General features: G+C 31.2%; 3 protein-coding genes across 3 annotated transcripts; 1 reads left to right on the top strand and 2 right to left on the bottom strand.

Annotated features, from left to right (window-relative positions):
* Window positions 1–1664: 1664 nt before the first annotated feature.
* On the top strand, window positions 1665–7207 carry LOC102610550 (zinc finger CCCH domain-containing protein 14). The gene is made up of 3 exons (XM_006492596.4): window positions 1665–1973; window positions 3298–3358; window positions 6227–7207. Exons 1-3 carry the CDS (start codon window positions 1892–1894, stop codon window positions 6984–6986), a joined length of 903 nt encoding a protein of 300 aa, XP_006492659.1. The 5' UTR covers window positions 1665–1891; the 3' UTR covers window positions 6987–7207.
* Window positions 7208–7341: 134 nt separating this feature from the next.
* LOC127900371 (GATA transcription factor 19-like) lies at window positions 7342–8582 on the bottom strand. Its single transcript, XM_052435216.1, has 2 exons — window positions 8121–8582; window positions 7342–7522 (listed from the first exon to the last, which is right to left on the bottom strand). Exons 1-2 carry the CDS (start codon window positions 8574–8576, stop codon window positions 7412–7414), a joined length of 567 nt encoding a protein of 188 aa, XP_052291176.1. The 5' UTR covers window positions 8577–8582; the 3' UTR covers window positions 7342–7411.
* A 4750-nt stretch (window positions 8583–13332) lies between these two features.
* On the bottom strand, window positions 13333–16261 carry LOC102630117 (GATA transcription factor 29-like). Its single transcript, XM_006492660.2, has 3 exons — window positions 16061–16261; window positions 13861–14337; window positions 13333–13434 (listed from the first exon to the last, which is right to left on the bottom strand). The coding sequence occupies exons 1-3, from the start codon at window positions 16259–16261 to the stop codon at window positions 13333–13335; spliced, it is 780 nt and encodes a 259-aa protein (XP_006492723.2).
* Window positions 16262–22823: the final 6562 nt, after the last annotated feature.

Here is a 22823-nt window from a genome sequence, read left to right as displayed (position 1 = left end):
TCCAAAAGTACCCAAAAATTCCCCAACACCCCCCTCCCCCAATAACAAATCATACCAAGCTAAACATCCACAACCGCATCTTGACTAAGTTTAAACCAACCTCACTGAGGCGATTCCCATCTCTTGAAGACAGAACAGATGAAGAAACATCAAGCACCAAGGATGAAATTATTATGCTCAAGTCATATGAAAAATCATTTAGGGATCGATATGGCAACGTGCTTTATGTCATTTTTCCAATCATTCCCTATCCAAAGCTAATATTTCGGCCCAAGAAGGACATATGTTTGCGGCATAAGGCTTTAGTCCAATTTCAGGGCAACTATGCTAAACATTTCGAAAGACACCCATCGTTAAGCGGATTAGATCTCCTTGCTTAATGAGTTACAACAATGTGGGCCTTGTTTGGTATCTTGGGGAGTCTATTTAGGGTCCAATCACTTAAGTCTCGACCCATGCTTCCTTATTAGGGACTAATACAGCTTCCAAGACCAAAGATTAGATAATAGTGAGTGAAAACAATTAAAGAATTTATTACATATTAACAAATTGATATAATTTCAAATTTAACACTACAAAGATGAAAAACTACTTGCTAATTGGGTGTTAATATGCTTGGATTTCGAGTCTTCCCCCGCATCTCTTAATTTAAAATTTTTAACTTAGGTATTTAGGTTATATATTTGAAAAACCCATTATAAGTTATATTAAATTAATAAATGCATTACTTTCTAAACATTTGCTATTAATAATATCTCATTATTCAGAAAGAATAAATATCCTCTCATGATATGAGCTTTCATGAGCTTTTAAAAATCTAATGCCATGTATCTTTAAGTGATAGTGTATGTGTATGATTTAACTTCTTCATTTTCTTTATTTATTAACTACCAATCACCATATGTATTTTTGCTCATGAGGAGATCCGGTCATGAGAGAATCCTAATCTATTCAGAAAATGATTCAAAGTCCAAGAGCTTATTTACATTCTTCTAGATAATTAAATCAAAATAACCACCTCCTATGCTAGATGCAAAACTTAAGTTTACAAAAAAAAAAAGTTTTAGAATTTACTTGAATACTGGGTTTTTATGATGTAAGATTTAATTTTTATCAATAACAATTTTACATTTCTTTTACGAGCAATCATAACACCACAGTAACTAAAATTTGTGTACAACTGTTCCACCGTCTCAATATCATTATTATTGATAAAAGTTATTTTATTATATTAAAGTGGTAAGATAGTTCACTAGTTTTCAGTCAGGTGGTAGAATAATAGATCTTATTATAAGATTCAATGACTTTTTTTAATATTAAACAATACTGTTATGTTTATTTAATTGGTATACTTATTAAGTCTTGTAATTAATTTATCATTATTTATTTTTTCTAGTCAAAAAATTCTATTGGTATTATTTAAGATACAAACATTCCACGCATAGCATCACTCGATATTAAATTAAATTAGTTTGAAATGAGAGCTATTAATAGCCTCACTTCATGACTCACTGTGGTAGAGCATTGACACATATCACTGGATGACCTAAGCACTAAATTTGCTAACATCATTAACAGAGAGAGAAGAGACACGTGACGTGGCCTGGAATATCCATAAATTATTAAAATTTTATCTTCGTTTATCAGCTTGATTTAAATCTCATTTTCGATTCCGCTATTCTCCCTTTTTCTATTTTCACAAATTGTCCTCCCAATTTTTTTTTCTCCCTCTTCAATTCGAGCCCTAGCTTTCTCTCACTAGGGTTCTTGCCCCCCAAAATTTTCTCGCACTTTCTCTCACGCTTTCCCGCACTTTCTCGCCGCTTTTTTCCTTTTCGCTCCGCTCGGTCGCGTGCTTCGACTTCGGATCCCGGCGGTTGTTTCTCTCGTAATGGAGCTCGGTGGCGGCCGCAAGAGGGGAAGGCATGACGGTGCCTCGAATGGCAATGGCGGCTTTAAGAAATCAAAGCAAGGTACTCCCTCAACGCTGCTATTGTTAACTTCTATCATTACTATGTTATTATGCGCAAGTGTTAAGAGTTTTTGAAGCTCGAAATTGTTACTATTTATTTATTTATTTTTAATTTGAGAAGCTCTGATGCGTAAGTATTAGATAGCTAAAAATAATTTTTTTTTCGTTGTTGGGGGTAGCGAGGAGCAGATGAAGCTAAATGATTTTTTGAGATTAATTTGATATGATTCGTAGTTTGATATGTATGTGAAATTGAGGCACTATGGAACTTATTCATTTGTAATATGTTTGTATGAGTCTCTTTTTCAATTTCATTCATATTATTTGTGCATGGGGTCGCAGTATTCTGTTCACTGTTTTAGATTTCTCTAGGATTTTATGTTGGGCTAATTGTGTTGAAAGTGGATTTGGGAGTCTTTGTGTGGCAGAAGTTTTGTTTTGAAATAGTGGTGTAATGTATCCTTTGTCTGCGTCTCATATATTAGAGTTGATTTTTTATTTGGAGTAAATTGCTTACACGTGAATCAGTTGGATCTGTTAGTTTTTTTCGTTGAGTTCTTTCTGGGTCTGTTGTTGGCAATTTAAGTTGGTAGTTGTCTCTTCTCCTTTGTTTCTTTATGGTAGCTGATTAATATTCTTGCATATCTTGCTATACCGTCTATTCTTGTCTAGCTTTCTATGATAATGTGGCACATGTAATGGGATTGTTATGTTCATTCTGGATTTTAGTTCTCTGTAACTTTTCATGCTGCAGCTGGTATTTTTATACATTCATATTATTTCTTTAGAGGTATGATATTGTAATGCGATGTTGATGCTATCTACAACTCAGAAAACTGATTTTTCTCTGAGAATATTCAGGTAATAAAAAAGAAAAGAAACATGTACTTTGTCAACCATCTGCAGTTTAGTTCCAGTGTAAACATAACACTTGGCTGAGCTACTTAGTAAGACTTAGTCGAGTTAGTTATTTCTCCTGGAAACCCAAAGAATGAGAAAACTTAGTTCAAGTTATTTTTTCCCCTATAAAATTCTGAGGTAAAATTGAGGCAATTTGTAGGTCTACGACAGCTTTAATAGATCGCACAATTTAGAGCCTAATTATAGTATTGTTATTCAACTATTTTAATCTTTTAATTTTAATGAATCTGGTGGTGTACTTATACTCTATACGGAACAATATTGATTGATTATTTAATTTTCAGAAAGCATCCTTTGTCACAAGGATGAGAATGATAACGTGATATTATATATTCTTTAAAGTTTCAAGATTAATAACTCACTGTAATTGTAACTGAGAAAAATCAATTAATGTTCTGCAACAGAAATGGAGAACTTTCCAACTGGTATAGGAAGCAAATCGAAGCCATGCACAAAGTTTTTCAGGTTCAAATCTTAACCTATCTAAAATGAGTAATCTAAATGCAATTCTGTCTATTTGTAATATTTATAATTTTTAAGAAAATTTTATTACACAATATTTGTAAGTAAAATTCATTTGATTTGGACTGATGAATTGGGAACTTAAGTTGTGATACAGGTTATACCTTTTGTTCTAATCACAATAACAATGATTATTGAACACAGAAATGGCAAACTGTTGGTATCTGAGAGTACTGTTGGATTAACTACTTGCAGGGCTTCATGTAAACTGAAAGCAGTTGTTTGGATGCAAAATTTGCTCACTATATAATGGTTATTTATAATTCATTTTACAATCTTTTGCAAGTAAATTCCTTCAGATCTGGACCAATCAATTGGCATCTTAAGTTCCGGAACATGCTATCCAAGCTGTTCTCTACTGGGGTAACACTTTTAAATGAATGTAGCTTTTGTACAAGGGCTGGGTACGTGGTCGTTCAACTATGTATTGCTAAGGAAGTTACAAGGGTTGCTAAACTTGTGGAGCTGAACGTTATAGTGACCATTCTTAAATATTGTGGCTCTTTTTCTCCCTTTCTCTTCAAGACTTAATCACCACCCCCCCCGGCGTAAATTTCCATGTTTTTGCTAGTGTGTCTGCCAGTCTTGTTTTGAGTCAAGATGCTTTTACTGGACTGAAATATTTTGTCTTTTGATAATTTCTCTCATTTTTTATTTATATATTTTAGCAGTTTAAATGGTTCTAATGTGGAATTAGATAAGACTTTCCAGTAAATTTGGTGAAGTATTTGATGGATTAAACGTATGCTTGTGCTTTGAGATCCAAAAACTTCTTCAATTAATGCATGCCATGTGTTTATTTAACAATTTATGATTTTCCCATGCAATAATGGCTATTTATCACCTAAACTATTGTTTAGAATTTTAGGTGTTCTGTCTTCTTTATTTTTTCTATTATAAAAGTTACTACTGTGATTTCTTATTGAAAGTTTAAAGCAACATTTTTCTTAATGCCTTTTGCTTAGAATTACTTAAGGCTTTCAACTGGGAATAATATAATCCGTTTTTTCTCTATGGCTATTAAGATCACTTGAGCCCTGTGCATTTTTATCCTCGTGTCTATATATTTTAAAAATGAGCTCTTTCTTCTGGTATTGGAAGATTTCAGGTTATCTTTGAATAGTTAATTTGTGAATTGCTTATGTCTCAAAAGTTACGTGAATGCTCAATCCATATTTAGGGAAGTTTATTTATCTCAAATTTGTTGAATGTATATGTTGATCTGCTACTGAATATGATTTATCGTAACATGATTGCATTATTTACAGTAGTATCTTTGTCAACGAATGATGTTTGTATGAAACTTTGTGGGAACATGATATAATGAAGAATATGATGTGGGCTCTTGCTTGTCTTATATTGGACGGTAACATTCAAAATTTTCTGATTTTCACCTATGTAAGGATTAATTGGCGGTTGGATTAGGAAAGACTAATAGAAGGGAGGTATGATATGCTTTTGTGATGGTATAGTCAAGTTACAGTGACTTGTCTTATTCTGCTGACTAATGGAGAACACCAGTGAATTTCTTGGTAAATCATGTTCACATTGATGTGCGGGATGGGGCCTTAAAAATAATGGGATAGTTGTGGCTAAGGTTAAATCTTCCAACATATTTTGTGGATTGGGCTTGCTGTTTGTTGATGATGCTCTTTCAGTGAATTGCATGAATAAACCAAACATTGAGGTTGAAATATTTCATAAAAATGCAGGTAAAAAGATTAAACAATTGTAGGAGATCTCTGAAAGTGACTAATATTCTGGACCTATCATTTATGAGTTTGAGCTTGGAGAAGGTGCCGATGGTTCTGGTATGGTGGAGTTCTAATAGTTGTGTGTGGTCATGAATGATTACCATATGAGTTTTAAGGGGTTCGTGTGAATATATAGAAAATCATCTGTGATTGTACCATGAGGAAAAGTCTGTGCATGTTACCTATGAAATTGATATAAATAAAGGGGATATCGTAATAGGGTGGTAGGGAAAGCTGAAAGAGAGTTGGTGAATTCTTACTTGTTATAAGGAAAATAAAGGAAAGTTAGGGGTTGCAAAGATTTTGTGATAAACAATACTGGATGGGAAAAGAACATTTTGGAAAAAGTGAGTGAAAGTTGACTAATTTTGTTGTATGTTGTATGGAGATCAATGAGCATCCCTTTGCTTCGAGTTATTTGAACACACTTAAATGGTTGTATTCTAAACTTGTCGGTGATTTTTTGATTTTGGGGAACCTAAGTGCCGTAATTGTTGGGATCTAGTTTCTGGCAAGGCAGAGGGTTTTTGACTTTTGTTAGTATCCTTGCTGAACTTATTAATAATCCATTAGCCTTACCTAAAGCAATGTGCCAACAGATGTGACTATATAGTTGGTAATGGACTATTAAACATTTTTATGAGCACTTTCAAGAAAGAAGGCTTTCATGAGAGAGAGAGATATTATTAGTATCTTGTGTCATATGCTTCTAGTTATTTTATTATATGTTTACTACAGAGTTCCCTCAGTCATCAGTGCAATGTTTGCCCCTTTATCTTCAAATATAGTGGTAGATGTGTTACATTAGCTTTAGTGCTTATAATTAATGGATTATGAGTCCAGTTAGTTCTATTGTTCAATTTTAATGCAATAAATAGTAACTTTTTCAACCTTCACTTGTTACTTTTTTTTTTTTTTAATTATAGTTGTAATTTATTTAATTTTTTAAAGTATTCTGTTTTAGATATATGATTAGAATGGCTTGTAACAACGGAATTTCCCAAATGCATTTGTATCCTGTGGAGTCTCTTACACACCTGTTTTGTTGGTTTTGCAGTACTTCTGGGTGCCCTTTCGGAGAGGGATGTCACTTCTTGCATTACGTTCCTGGTGGTTTCAAAGCTGTCTCCCAGATGCTGAATCTTGGTGGCACCCCTGCTCATCCACCACCACCTCCTAGAAATTCAGGAGCCCCACCATCCTTTCCAGATGGCTCATCTCCCCCAGCTGTGAAATCTCGTTTGTGCAACAAATACAACTCAGCTGAAGGTTGCAAGTTTGGCGATAAATGCCATTTTGCTCATGGTGAATGGGAGCTTGGCAGGCCAACTGTGCCATCCTATGAAGATCCTCGTGCCATGGGAGGACCGATGCATGGCAGGATGGGTGGTCGGCTTGAGCCTCCTCCACAATCACTGGGAGCTGCAGCCAGTTTTGGGGCCTCGGCCACTGCTAAGATTAGCATTGACGCTAAGCTTGCAGGAGCTATCATTGGCAAAAATGGTGTGAACTCCAAGCAAATCTGTCGCCTTACCGGAGCCAAGCTTTCCATCAGAGATCATGAGGTTGATCCCAACTTAAGGAACATTGAGCTTGAGGGGACATTCGATCAGATCAAGCAAGCCAGTGCTATGGTTCGTGAGTTAATCGTAAATGTTGGTTCTGGTTCTGGACATTCAATGAAGTCAAATTCCTCTTCTCAGTCAAACAACTTCAAGACGAAGCTCTGTGAGAACTTTGCAAAAGGGTCTTGTACCTTCGGCGATAGGTGCCACTTTGCACACGGATCTGAGGAATTGCGCAAATCAGTGATATGACCTTGCTTTTGTTTCATCTTGTTCCCTTTATGTGTTAGGACTAATTTGTTGTCATAGCCTTTGTATTTGGCGTGTCTATTAAGTTTTGCTTTTTCGGATGCAAAAATTAGACATACTGCAGATGCACAAGAGTTAGTTTCTTTCTTATTAATTTTTTTAGTGTATTTGTTTTATGTGAGACTTTCTAGTTTATATTTTCATATTGTTTATGTTGCTTTTAACAGGTAGAATACTAGTAGAGCATTGTGCAAGCACAAGAAATCGATTGATAACTTGAAAAATAGTCAGAAGCATTATAAAAGCGACGAAGTAGCTGAAAAGCAAACAGTTTTAGCACACAAAACATAAAAGCTAACTTCAATCCCATTTCACAGATAAGGCATGGGTAGCTTTGGTACAAAATTGACTAAAATCAATAATTCCTCTCAAGTAGTTTGGTTGTTGGAGTTCTGATCAATATTTGATGTCTCTGTTTCCTTTGCCTTCCTTTTCTCCTCCTCTTTTCTGTACTTGATCCCACAGGCGTTGCAGAGGGTCTGAAAATAGGAAATTCATAGGATTAAAAACACTACTTGAAGCTCTAATTTACGTACATGGGCACAAGGTGTTGTACAAGTTTCGAGATTGGCTGTCCATGTGCAAGTTTAACGTATCAAAACTGTAGATTTAATGTAACTACTCATAATTAATCTTTCTCGAAGATATAAATATACTTAATGAATAATTTTTGTGCATATTCCATCACAAATGATATGGCAGATGACATTTATTATTAGTGAGTATTAATATTGGTGATAAGAAAAATAATTATCAAATTCTCGTTGGACTCCATAATAGTGTCAAATTTTATTCGCTGTATAGTTTAAGAAAATCTTGGATGCTTTGAATGTATATATACTTTTATTTGTTATATTCTTGGCATATGTATTTTGAACCAACAGATGCGAAAAGATTCCAAGAAATGATCCGGTTAATATATATATATATATACACACACACACACTAGCATCCAGAAAATTTTCCAAAAAACTAATTTTGCACCGTAACTTTGTATGTATGCGAATGCATCAAAGAATAACTGTTTTCAAGTCTACAAATAGAAATAATGACAATAATATGCAATAATTTACTGACCTTGGGGCCAAGAGGGCCTCTACGCCACATTGGAGTATCATTAGTATTGCAATTATAATTAGTGCATCTTTTATAAGGATACCCATGCGGCCTCGGAATGCCTGCTGCTCCCCTTGGAGCTGAAGCTGCAGCTGACGAGCTTGCAGTAGTGCCCAGCTGCTGGTTTCTAGACGCCGGAACGTTGATGAGTGTGTAACCTTTCATCGATGCCAGCGCTGATGCTGCTGCTGCATGCTGAAGATTATTATCAGGGTTAATGCTTACGTTGTTGTAGTTAAGAGGAGAGTTAGGAAGTTGTGATCCCATTGAAGAAGAGCCTGCAGGAAATGTGCTAAAGCCATAACCATTATTTGGGTACATATATTGTGCCTGGCTATGTTGGCTGCTCAAGTTTGGTTGTGGCCACGCAATTTCGTTGGGATTGAACCTTTGTCCAACGTTTGCGTTACTGTTCATTCCTTCGTTCACCATTTCATAGTTATTTATTCTCTGTATATAGACAATGAAAATGTTAGAAAAACTACTCACTAAAAGAAATATACAAATACATATAAGAAAATTTTTTAATTCGGAATTAAAGTCAAGATTAAAATCCAACTCAGATTTACGACATTATAAATTAATTTTTACAATGTTGTAAACTCATTTACAACATTATAAATATATTTTAGATTTTAATTCTAATTTTAATCTCGGATATGTAAGCATATATATAAAGAGAGAGAGAGGGAGAGAGAGTTTTGAATATCTGATAAAATTTAAGGGTTAAAGAAACTGCATTCTTTGTTTGGCCCATTCAGTTTTACATATTATTGTTATATGCAAACAATCTATATAGTTTTTCATTATGAACCTGCCGCAGGCCTCCTCACTTTTACAGATTTTATGTGATAACCTGTTCCAGTTTATAAATTCTCTATTATAACATATAGTGAACTAAAATTTTAGTTTCTCCCATGTTTATATTATTAACAGAACTACTATTAGGTTCAAGTTATTGGAATTAAAAAATTTATTCACAATAAATATTATTAAGTTTGAGTTATTGTAACTTAAAATTATGATCCAAAACAAGGCATAATTTTTTTCTCTCTCATTTATTTAACTTAGTGTCATAGTTCATAAAGTGAGATGATTAAAGTTAGAAAAAAATTGTAGGATTTAATGTTATTAACCCATAGCTCTTTAAACAAGAGTTGATACTTAGTATTTTATTTTAGGTAATGATGCTTTAAGTGTATATATATATATATATAACGAAGCTAGAACTGGGAAACTAAATGTGAAGTTGATCAAGGTTAGAGAGACCAAAGTCTAGACAGCCTACGAATCTAGGCTTATAAAGTTACAGGGCAAGAACTATCAAAATTGTAAAGTAAGAGGGGCCAAATTCTAGTAAGAGATTACAAGCTTGGGCTAGTAATAATTTTTAAGCTATAGGAGACAAAGTTACGAATAAAATTAACCTAAAGCCTTATCAGGACCGGCTCAATCATGTTTAGGGCCTTAGGCAAATAATTTTAATTAGTTCTTCTTAAAATTTAGAACAATATATATATATATATTAGTTATATATTATTTATTGAAAATCAATTCTTTAAACACTCTAAAATGTAAAACATTAAATAAAATTTTATTCTACTATTGCTAATCCGTGAAATTTTAATTCAAGTATAAAATTTTCACTTATTGTTGTTCTAACTCAATTTACATCCTTTTTATTACTCCTTTTCTAGATTACATTAATTTTTCTATTCTTCTATTTTTAAAGTTTTTCTATAAACTTTACTTCAAAATAGATAAAACAAGTACACAAAAAAAAAGTAGATGAATAAAAGAATATATTAAAAAGAAATAAGAACAAATAGATAACACAACTAACTAAGAGAATAATAAAAAGATAAAATCTGAAATTTGAGATGAAATCATAAATTAACTTTATCTTTATATTAATTGTTTGAGGATTTGAGTAATGACCAATAGTCATAGAGAATAGAGAAAACTATTAGATTTTTTCTTTCTTCTTGAGTAGAAAGTAGAGGAAGTAGGACTTTTTTTCCTCTCTTTCTTTCTCTCAAACACTAAGAATATATTGTGTCTTGATTGTTGGAAGAAAAATTTAATGGATAAGTAATAAAATTGGGGCTTTTATAAGGTTTAAAATGAATATAAAACTTTTTAATTATAACATATTAATTATAACAATGAAATAGAGAATTTGTAGGATTGAAACTATTAATTTATCAGTTTTGTATGAATTAAAACTACTAATTACTATATTAAATAAATTTTATAAGAATTTAATAGTTTATTTAGGAAAACATAATTACAAAATAATAAGAAATTAAATGAATGATAATGAATTTTAAATTCACTTTCTTCTTTTGTATACAAAATAATTATTTTATAGGGTCTTCATGTAAAACAAGGCCCTAGGCAACCGCTTAAGTTGCCTAGTGGTCGAGCCGCTATTGGCCTGTAGTAACTCCGTCCTTGATAAAAAATACTATTTAAGCATTTACTTTTAATCATTTGACAAACGTCAATGCAACCCCCAAATTTTTGGTAATAGTATGTAGCAGCGTAGTAGGGATGCTGCTAAAATTTGTCAATAAATTTGTCATTTTCACAGATGAAAATGATGATCCAAAAAAAAAAATTGAAGAAAAAAATAGTTGCTTAAGAAGTCATTAATCACGTGATCAATATGGAGCAGTCAATCTAATGTGTTAATACCAATTACGCAGCCGAATAATGAAACTAAAAAGGGAAGGAAAAACCAACAAAGATGACAATTATATACATACCATCAGTTCACGTATAATTAAGATTTTACAACAAGATTACCAAAATAATGGATCTAAACAGATTTGATAATCACTATTTAGTAAAAATTAAATCAATAATGAGATCATTCTAATTAGATGCCGCAATCTAAGAGATATAGATTATCATGTAAATGAAGTGAAGCTTCTTTTTTGCATATTGATTGATCAACCATTAATTAATCTTCATTTCTTAACAAAATTACAAAAGAAAAATATTATTTCTCTGTTACTTTTTTGATTGGTTTAATCAAGAAATCATAATTTAAAAAATGAAGACTAATATTAAATTTTAATATCCTGAAGATTATGTTCAAATTTTCATTTTTAAATTCAATTTAATGATAGATCATATTATCTGGACACATAATTAAGGAATGTATAGGACAAAGAATTACCTCATGAGAATTATGATGCTGATTTTCGTTATCACTATTAGGTAGCCCTAACTTCAAGGTCAGATCAATTGTGTTTCCATCATCATTGTTCTGATCATAGCCGTTCATTTTGGTTGCTGCTTCCTGATTGAGCCACTGAGGATCCACGATCAACTGATCAATTGCTTTGTTTTCTGAGAGCAAAAACAACTTCTTACAGTCCAAAAATGAACTATCTAGGTAGAGAGAAAGAGAGAGAAATGAAGTCAAATAATTTGTTCATGCATGAATTTTATATATGAAACTGAAGCTCTTATCAACCATTGAGAGAGAGAGAAGACTGACACATATGCTACAAATAGACATGTAGACACTAAGACACGCTTTTTAAGTGATTAGAAAACAAAAAACCATCATTAATTAGATAAGAAGATGGAAGGAAATAGAATATTTTAATTCATTCATCAGTAATCTAAATTTTTCTATGGAGATTATGTTCCTAACCATAGATGAGAATATTTAACCATGTTATAATAAAATACATGAAACTACTTTAAATATGTATAAACCGTATGTGTATTAACTTTTGTTCGTCAATTGAAAATGATATATAATTTTTTTTTAAAAAAAAAAAAAGGGAGCTAGATGATTATTCGAAGGAAAATAATAGATAAGAAAATTAATTCGATAAAAGGAGAAATAGAGTTGTTTTTATAATAGAGATATATTCATATATTCTTACAAATTTTGTAAATTAAATGTGAAAGTTCACCCCTGAGAAAATTTAATTATATGAATGAAAAAGAAAGAAAGATAAGGAGAATAAAAGAAGATATATAAAAGAAAGACTTACAGCTACAGTTATATGATGGATCAGAAAGAGGGGCCAAAACTTAGCTATAGAGAATTTCGAAGGAAGGGTATTTTAATTTGTGCTTAGCTCATGATTTTTGTTTTTAAGTTAACTGGATTGAAAATTAAATCCAATATCTATTGATCGAACTATTGTAAGATATATATACATTAAATCTAACGGCTGAGCATAAATTTCCTGAATAATTTCTTTTTCTTTTTTAATTTTTCACAACAATTTCAGCAGGTTCATAATTATGCCGTACTGCTTACAAGTGGTAAAATGTGTATGGCAATTTCAAAATTAGGGATTTGTTCGTTTCATGTAAAGCTTTGGGAAGTTAATAAAAGTTGTCATTAATTACTTACCTCTCAATGGGTAATATTAATAATAAACTCTGTAGAATATATGGTAGCTGTGTTGTTATACCATTACTGTAAAATTCTATTTGGTATTTTTTACAACAAAGCTACACATTACAGAGAAAAAGATGATAGGATTTTTCCTCTTATAAAATTTAAATTTATTTTAGAGCTAAAAATAACAGTTTAAAACAACTTTTAGTTGCTATTTAGTATTAAGGTTGAGTAGCTATAATACTAAAATGTTTGATAAATATTGGAAGTTAAGTTGATTTTATTCACCACTTTTATAATGAAAAACTTATAATATCTTTATTATTTTTTGATAAAATTACTTTTAAAAATCAAATTTGATATGCACTATAAACTTTTATTTCTTAATTACATTTTTTCACAATAATTATAATTTAAAAGATACAGTACTTCAATATCAAACAGGTTGGAACCTTATTGACTCTTGCATTCACACGTGCTTCAGTTTTGATAACTTCGAGTAACATCAAAACATAGTAGGACCTCGTTGTTTTAGGGCTGATGACTTGGGTCCTGCGTGCGTTGCTCTCGTGCTTTACTTATTAATTGATGATAGAGTGACAACCTAAAATGCCATTTTGTTCATGTTTTGAGAATTCACTTCTGGGGTCTAGCTGTAGTTTTCCAATATTATGCATGAAGAGTTGATAAAAGAGGCAAGTTCAAAGCAAATTTTAAATTTCACAACATAGAACCTATCCCGTTAGCAGATGAGCCAAACTTTGATTATTATAAAATCACTGATTATCGCCATAAACTTGATTAATCAGTCTCGGTGTTGGAGCTCTGACTATTGGCTTCTTTTGCCTTCAGCCTCTTCTCCTCTTCTTTCCTATATTTGATCCCACATGCATTGCACAAAGTCTGCAAAAAGGAAGACATACAAATAATTAAAACAAGATTATTTCAAGCTGTAATGAAAAAGTAATTTGATATAGAAATATAATCTCAGTTTTAAGTGTAATTAACAATTTGGATGAAAATTTTAATGTATCAATTCTAAGTTTAACACAAAACAATTTGATTAGTATTTTAAGCGGAATGACATTCAATTAAGAAACAGGACAAAAAGGAGCAAAGAAACGGTTTTTTTTTTTTTTTTAAAGTGAAATCATTAGCAACATCTGTAAATCTATAAAAAGACAATTATTTTTTGTCCCTCTAATGTTCTTGTTTTTGTTCAAAATTGCCTGAGTTCTGCCTAGGCAAAATTATTCTGACAATTTTGCCCTTTGAAAAGAACATTTTTGTTTAATTATCTTTTATTAGTAAGGAAAATCGATAGCTCACCTTGGGACCAAGAGGGCCTCTACGCCACATTGGAGTATCACTGGTTTTGCAATTGTAATTGGTGCATCTTTTGTTAGGATCAATGATGCTCCCCCCACGCGGCCTCCTCGTGCCCGTTGCTCTCCTTCTAGCTGGAGCTGCAGCTGATGATGAACCCTCCTCTAGTTCATCTCTCCGCGGAGGAACGTCGAGCAGCGTGCAATCATTCATTGGTGGTGGTGGTGGTGCTGCTGCTGCAAGCGGAACATTTTGATTAGGGTTTATGTTGAAGTTGTTGACGCTGTTGATGTTGTGGGGATAGTAGATAGGAAGCGGGGGTGACCCCATTGATGTGGAGCCTTGAAATGGGATTAAGCCGTAGTGATTATTATTATTATTATCTGAGTGCACATATTGTTCAGTGAAGTTTGATGGTTGCCATGCAACTTCACCGGGGTTGAAGCCTTGGCCAATGTTGTTGTTAGCCATATTCATTCCCTGCATATATATAATAAGCAACAACATTATATTAATTGTTTGAAGCCCCGTCCAACATTGTTGTTAGATCCACAAGTGTTTCCATTTTTCACTAAGTTTTTCAAAAACACCCTATTGTTTCAGCAAATTAACTAATTTTCCTTTAGTACTTTAAACTCATTAAAATTCCCTTATCGATAGAAGAATTCTGTTAACTTTCAATACTTTTTGTGTTACGCTATTTTACCCCTAAATTTAAACTTATGAATTTTTTAATTGATCATAATTTTTTCCTTTTTTTTTTTTTGTGTTCAATTGTACCTCTGATTTTATGTGTAAAACAACAACAACAACAAAATTAAGAAAATTAAAAGTTACATTTATCTTTTTCATGACGAGAAGACTTGGTGTGCTTTGAAACATGAGGACGAAAATGATTAATTTCGATAAACAATGTAATGATTTTGAACAACTTATCATAATTACTTTACATACCATAAGTTGCTTGAGAATGCATTAATAACTTGCATATATATGGTGGACAGTCAAAACTTATCTGTTAATAACAAATATGCAAAAGAACAGTAAAGATGACTTTGTTTACATACCATAAGTTCATGTTTAGCGAGATTTTAGAAGGAGGTTACCAAAACAATGATACTAAAGAGATTTCAAAATTGTTATTTACAAAAATTAAATTAAGATCATTCTAAGATGCCGCAATTAATAAAATATACATAGATCCTCGTGGATATGTAACGAAGCATATCTTTGTGGGGTAAAAGCTCGTTTAGTCCCTATATTTTGAAGTTAGTGCCCGTTTAGTCCCTATATTTTTAAAAATACCTCAAATCATCCCTACCATTAAATTATTGACACTTTTGCCATTATCTTTTGTTCCTTTTAACTTATTTTTATAATATTGCCCTATTATAATAATTTTTTAGACATTATTAAAAAGAAAAAAATAACCCTATTATAATAATTTTTTTAGACATTATTAAAAAGAAAAAAATAAATTACCAGTTTAACACCAAAAAATAAAATAAAATAAATATATATATATTAATTTTTGTGGAACACACTCTTGAGTTAAAATATTAATTTTTCTACAAAAATTGATAATGTAATTTTTTACGATATTAATTTTTTAGACATACGTGAGCTTCCACAAAAATTAATATTTACCTTTTTTGTTTTTATTTTATTTTTGAGTTTAATTTGATAATTTAATTTTTTATTAATATCCAAAAAAGAAACATTATTGTAAAAATGTAATATTGTAAAAGCAAGTTAAAAATAATAAAAAATAATGGCATAAGTGTCAATATTTAGTAGCAGGGACGTTTTGAGGTGTTTTTAAAAATACAGGGACTAAATGGACACTAACCTCATAATATAGGGACTAAACAAGCTTTTACCCTATCTTTGTGCATAGTCAAAGATAAACAATTAATTAAACTTAGTTTCTTGACTAAACTGTGACCATAAGGTTGTTTCTCTATTGGTTTATCGATTAATTACGAAAAAATAAGCATGAAATTGGTTTATGCTCAATTTTCCACTAATGCCTGTGCAAATTAAATTTTATGCATGTAATTAAAAATCATGACACTCTATCTAGATCAATTAATCGAATCATGAAATGAATTACCTATTATTTTATTTTTTTTCTTTTTGATTTTAATAAGAGATCTCATTATTCTAAGTACGTTTAATTTGAAACAATAGGACAAAGAATTACCTCATGAGAATTAAGAGCATCGATATTCAAGTTGGAATGACACGGGGTCATTTGATCAAAATGACGAAGATGCTGATTTTCATGATCACTACTATCAGGCAATCCTAACTTCAGGGTCAGATCAATTCTGTTTCCAGCATTTTGGAGATCACAGCCGTTCATGTTTGTTGCTTCTGCTTGATTAAACCACTGAGAATCCATGATAGATGAAATGATCAATTTCTTTATTTTCTGTAAACCACAAAGAACTTCGAAAATCAGTTCAAATATTGAGGAGGAAAAAATGATAGATCAATATATAGCTAGCTAGAGGAAGAGAAAGAGAGAGAAATGAAGTTGATTAATAATTTGTTCATGCATGAAATGTATGAAACTGATGAAGCACTCAATAGATAAAACAAAATGACCTGTAAGACTGACAGATATCTATAAACAGACACACTTTTTTTGTGATAAGATAATAAAAATCATCATTAGATGAGAAGATTTAGACAAATATATTTATAATATTCTTAATTCATATATTAACAATCAAAGTTTTATTTCCTTTGAGATGTATGATCTAACTATAGATCTGATTTGGACATTAATGATCAACAATGTAATTATAAATACATGAACAATATAAACATTATTAACCTTTTGTTCATCAAAGATCTAAAAGGAAAATTTTACATAAATTAAAAAAAAAAATTTGGAATGTTTTTTTGTTGATAAACCCTAGACCTACTGTCCAACAAGTCGAAATTTTTCAATAAACTTTATTTTTTTAAACCCTTCACCTGCTAGTCCGATTCCGACAGGACAAAATTCTGTAATAAAGATTTACTTGTCTAACAAAAGTTCATCCACATAAAAAATAAATAAATAGATCGTTAAATCTCGATTAAGCTTGGAGACTCAATAAAATTGAAAAAAAAAATTGATGAAAAACAATAAACGTGGAGCATCAGCTCCCGATCGACTCTAAAGGATCAAAAAGTAAATTAGCGAAAGGAGAAACAAAGAAATATGATTCATAAAATGAAGTAATATATGAAAGGATAACGACCAACTAAAAAAATTGAGCTTTCTCTTCTTTGAGAAAAAACCTAAAATAACTAAAATTGAGTTTTCTCTTCTTTAAGAAAAAAACATAAAACAACTAACACTGATTTCAGATGAATAAATTAAAAATTATTAAAAGAAAAAAGAGAAAATATTCCTTCTTTATTTCAGAGGTCATTCTTGAAGAAAAGTGACATATATTGCACTTATACGTAGTAACTTCAGAAACACACGATCGAAGTAATAATTAGTTTTCTCGTACATCAAGTTCTCGAAAAAGTAAAACAAAACATGATTACGTAGAAGGAGATATTGAGTATTGTTCTCATAACTGAGATATTATTCATATATCATAAACATATAAAAATTCCAAAAAAAAAAGGATGAGAGGGAGAGGGTTACAACTAGTTACTTGTGAAATGTCTATCTGTGAATAAGAATGAGCGGCCAAAACCCAATTTTTAGATATTTAAAGCGTGGATATATTTTTTTATATGGAAAGTATAAAATCCAAAGATGATTTAGGGTCTGTTTGGGATTGCTTTTGAGAGGCTTAAAAGAAATTTTGAAAATCTAAAAACTAATTTTAGTATTTGGTAAAAAAAAATCAAAATCATTTTTGTTAAAATTAGCCCCTCCTACAGTTGATTTTGAAAAGTAGGGAAGGAGTATCTTTTATATTTTGAATTTGAGAATCAATTTTATCTTTTAATACAGTTCCATAAATATCTTTAAAATTATTACCTAAACCCAAAATTATCCTTATTCAAATTGAAAACAAAATCAATGTTTTAATAAATTTTTATTATAATTCATCAATATCAATTTGTTGATCAAATTATTATTAAATTTGTTTCACTATATTATAAATTTAATCACCAATAGTTTTAAGATAAAAAATAAAAAATAAAATCAATACATTATAAATTTTATTTTTAGTAAAATTTATTATAATACAAAATTAAAAATATTATATGTACATGTTTTTTATATGTATAAATAAATTTTATTTTACATTATGTAAATTTTAGTCATTTGTTCTGTCTCAGTAGTTTAACAATAAAATATATCAAACGTCCATAACTGCTTTCAAAACTCACAATATTTCTGAAAACAAAATTTACCAAACACGTAACTGATTCTCTTCACAACTGATTATTTATATAGTACAACTAACATCAATTATTTTAAAAATTACAGCATTCCCAAACTAGCACTTACTGTATGTTCTCATATGAAATAAAAACTTAGACCCTATTTCATATTAGAGTGTTATATCTTTTAAATTACAACCGTTGTGAAAAAAAGCAGTATTGATATAATAAAAATTAATAGTATATAGTAATTAATATGACTTTTAAATAATGATTTTGATAAAAATAGTAAAAATCTTATAAAATTTTTGTTTTACAAGTGGTGGATCAAAAGACAGAGCAACTGGTGTTTATCAAAAGTGTTGCCCAATCTCAATATCAAAAGAGGCCTTGATGAGTGATTGTCCAATAATATAAGAACACCAAAACTTAATATTTCACATGTATTAGTTTTTAGTATACATAAAAAATCTTATAAAAATATATTTAATCCACGATCCAATGATGATCACAAAATTGGTGCACGAAATACATATAAAATCTATCACGGCTCCGAATAAACTTGCTAAATATTTTTATTTTTGTGATAATTTTTTTTAAAACAGCTGATTTTTTAAATTTTGTTCATTAAAATTTTTATGCAGCCTTCTCACAATGCTCAAGCTCAAGCAAGCTTGAAAAATGATTTGGCATAATTTTTGAAGTTGCTCAAGGAGCATTTCTTTTTTAAATTATTTGATTGTAGTTGATTAATTGAAAAATAATATTCTTAAAAAAATTAAATATACTTGCAATTTTAAATTAGTACTACTATCGCTTCTAATATTTGGTCAGTGTACTATTACCATTACTTTATCGGGTGGCTCAAACTCTAGTGAGCCTAAAAATTCGCTGGTATAGATTTTGTTTAGGGAATGAAATAGGGTGACCAAGATAAATGTGTTTGCTCATACATTATCGTGCTCTCCTCCGGAGTAAAAGCGAGCAAATGGTTGAGCAGATCACCTCGACTAAGATGTTGTTTGGTGACCTCAAGCACATCACCTCGACCAAGATGTTATTGGTCACCTCGACTAGAGTAATATGTGGTGACCTCGAGCACATCACCTCGACCAGGAGGTTATTGGTCACCTCAAGCAGATCATCTCGACCAGGATGTTATTGGTCACCTCGACCAGAATAATATGTGGTGACCTCGAGCACATCACCTCGACCAGGAGGTTATTGGTCACCTCAAGCAGATCATCTCGACCAGGATGTTATTGGTCACCTCGACCAGAATAATATGTGGTGACCTCAAGCACATCACCTCGACCAGGAGGTTATTGGTCACCTCGAGCAGATCATCTCGACCAAGATGTTATTGGTCACCTCGACCAGGAAGTTACCAGAAAGCACGATTCAGTCAAAACAGTTTCTCCGAAATATTAGGGACCATATTCTTAGTGGGCTAAAAATTAATAGTTTTCTTAATAATTCTAGGAGAGTGGATGAAAACCGCTATAATTTCCTATAAAAACCCTAGAAATGGAAAGGAAATGGGGGATTCTTTTAGCTCTCTGTCTCTCTCTCTAAGCAACTGAACCCATTGGATATTTTTCTCTCTCTACCACTGAGAAATTTCTCTTTCGCCTGTGATTTCTTTAAGATTGATTATTTCAAATTCTTTTCCTTTAAATTTACTTAAAAGCTTTTTGTTTAAAGCAATCATAGTTAAGCCACATGAATTATGGTATGAGTTTTTCCAAGTAAGACCCGAATCGCTGACTTGAGCGTCGGAGGGTTCTCACCGAAAAAACGTTCGGCACTTCCTGACTGTTGGTTGTGTTCACAGGCTCACATGTTATCTGCTCATGGATTGTCTGCTCATGGGTTGTCTGCTCATGGATCGTCTGCTCATGGGTTGTCTGCTCATGGATCGTCTGCTCATGAGTTATCTGCTCATGGATCATCTGCTTATGGGTTGTCTGCTCACAGAACATCTGCTCATAGAAAATCTGCTCATGATGCTAACTAATCATCAGCTTCCCACCAAACAAATTTAATAATGATGCAGGGATTAGAGATCTGACCAACTTATCCAGATTTTGGCATCAGATTTTGAAATAGGAAAAAAAAAAGAAAAAGAAAAAGCATTTTTTATATAATTTATTGTATTTTTAATTATTTAATTGTAAATTTTTTGCTTTTTTAAATTTTAAAAAGCTCATTTAAATTAACCGCGACAGCGCAACCTTATCATACTACTTTTTATTAATTGCATACTATAAAAGCAACAAATTTATGGTAACTGCAACGTTATAATTATTCTTTAGAGTGGCGCGCCCAAGCTCAAGTGAGCTTGAAAAGTGATTTTGAATAGTTTTTTAATATTTTACTGCAACCTTATCATAATATTTTTTTAATTAATTACATACTTTAAAAAGCAACAAATACATGGTAATTGTGTTGTTATAATTACTTTTTGTAAGTGCCATGGACATGCGCTCAAGCTTGAGTGAGCTTGAAAAATGATTTGGTATAATTTTTGAAATAGTTCAAAAATAGTAATTTTATTACTATGATTATTTGATTGTAGTTAATATAAAAAGAGGGTTTTAAATATGATTGAAAATATAATTTTTACCACAACCGTTCCCATAATACTTTCATTAACTACTTGCTTCATAATTAAAAAAAAAAAAACGATAACTATGTTATTACCATTACTTTTTTTAACTGCGCCTGCTCCAGCTAAAATGAGTATGAGCTTGAAAAATGTTTTCAGAATTGTTCAAAATAAAAAAAATTTGAAAAAAAATTAGTTAGTAGCAACAATTTTTATATGTTAAACTAAAATAACCACTATGATAACTGATAAAACAGCCAATAAACTAATTAAAGATTTTGTATCAAATATAGGTTTTTTTTTTTCAATTTTACGTTGAAGTATGTGTTTAAAAAGTTGTATATATAAATGTCTCAATCCATGATTTTGGATTTATTAAAGTCCGAAAAAGTTATTAAGTCATATTATTTAATAATGTAATAATATAATGTTATTAAATCATATAATTTAATAATTTTTTAAATTGTAATAAAGTTGAATAATGTACCAGATCATACACACACTCACACACACACATATACATAGAGAGAGAAAGAGAGAGAGAGAGAGAATTAAGCTAAAAAATGGATTTTAATGTACATGAGTTGAATCTCAGTTGGATTGACTTTAGGAAATGGCTTGTTACTCTTCCTTTCAAGTTGTGTGATTAATTACACATATATTTACAACGGATTATAATTCTCTTCTTATCTGATCTCCTCCTGAATAAAAATATACATGAGTGATTGATAGTTAATAAATAAAGAAAATAAAGAAGTCAAATTCTACGCATACACTATTACTTAAATACACATGATACAATATCATTAAAAGCTCACGAGAACTTAGATCAGAAGAGAATCTTTATCTATTTACAACTAGATGTACAAGTACACTGTACTACCTTTTCAATCGTTTGCACACGCGGGAACTATGATCCACTGGGGTCCACTCTATGTTGGCCCACTTTACCATCTTTTGATGGGCCCAACTTTACCATCTTAAATTTTCAAAATGCAAAATCAGAGTAATAATGTACAGGGTGGTACGAGAGAAATCCTACTCCAACAATACTCATACGAATCAAAGTAGTAATGTATACTATTTTCATTGGGTGTGTCGTACAGGAAGAGATTTGAAGTTTTTTTTTTTTTTTTTTTTTGAAACTGATTAATCATCAGATTACTGCATTACACAGATATTTACAACAACTGCTTATTGTAGCAGAGATATTACACTGATATTTACAATCAGATATACATGATTGGGACTTACATTATTACAATGAATTCTATGAAGTACATGCCCAATACAAATAACCCCTCACAGGAGAGGATGTCCATACTCCACTTGCATTTCGCAAAGAGAATTATTTTTTAAATATAAAGAACATTTAGCCCCCACAATGCTTTTGTGGGGGCTAGAACCGCTGCCCTCACAATGCTTGTGAGGGCAGCAGCCCACCACTTCGGCCTTGGCCGAAGTGGCGAAGAGATTTGAAGTTTGAGCAGTTGAACTCCACTCTTTTCTAATAAATGTTCGTGTGCGTGTGTGTGTATATTTATATATTTTAAACAAAAGATAATTCGAGGGACATAAGTTTCTACTCAAACTATGCTCTTACAAATCTAGGTAATAATGTATGTTATTTTCACAGAAAATTTGTAAGTGCTCCTAAAGTACTGTCCCTTTTTTATTTGTTTCTGTATATATTTCAACCAATTATAATGATATTTATACGCACGTGTAAATAATAAATAGACGAGGAGCAATCCTCTAATAGTAATAAAGACCATTCTTGATTTTCTCATATAGGTACAAGAGCTCTAGAGTTCAGATTCGCCTCGTTTTAGTGAAAGGAGATGTTGCATTTGTTGAAGAAATCAAACTTAAAAGCTTGCTATTATGTTTATAGTCTAAATTTTAAATATTTGTTCCTATTTGTTTGGAGTTATCTATACACGTTGTTGGTTCCTTATTTATAACTATAATGTATAAAATGTTTCTTTGTATTACCATACTTTTCAAGATAGAA

Source organism: Citrus sinensis, chromosome 2, assembly GCF_022201045.2.
Source record: "Citrus sinensis cultivar Valencia sweet orange chromosome 2, DVS_A1.0, whole genome shotgun sequence".
In the NCBI taxonomy this organism is placed as follows: domain Eukaryota; kingdom Viridiplantae; phylum Streptophyta; class Magnoliopsida; order Sapindales; family Rutaceae; genus Citrus; species Citrus sinensis.
This window is presented reverse-complemented; position numbering and strand designations above follow the sequence as displayed.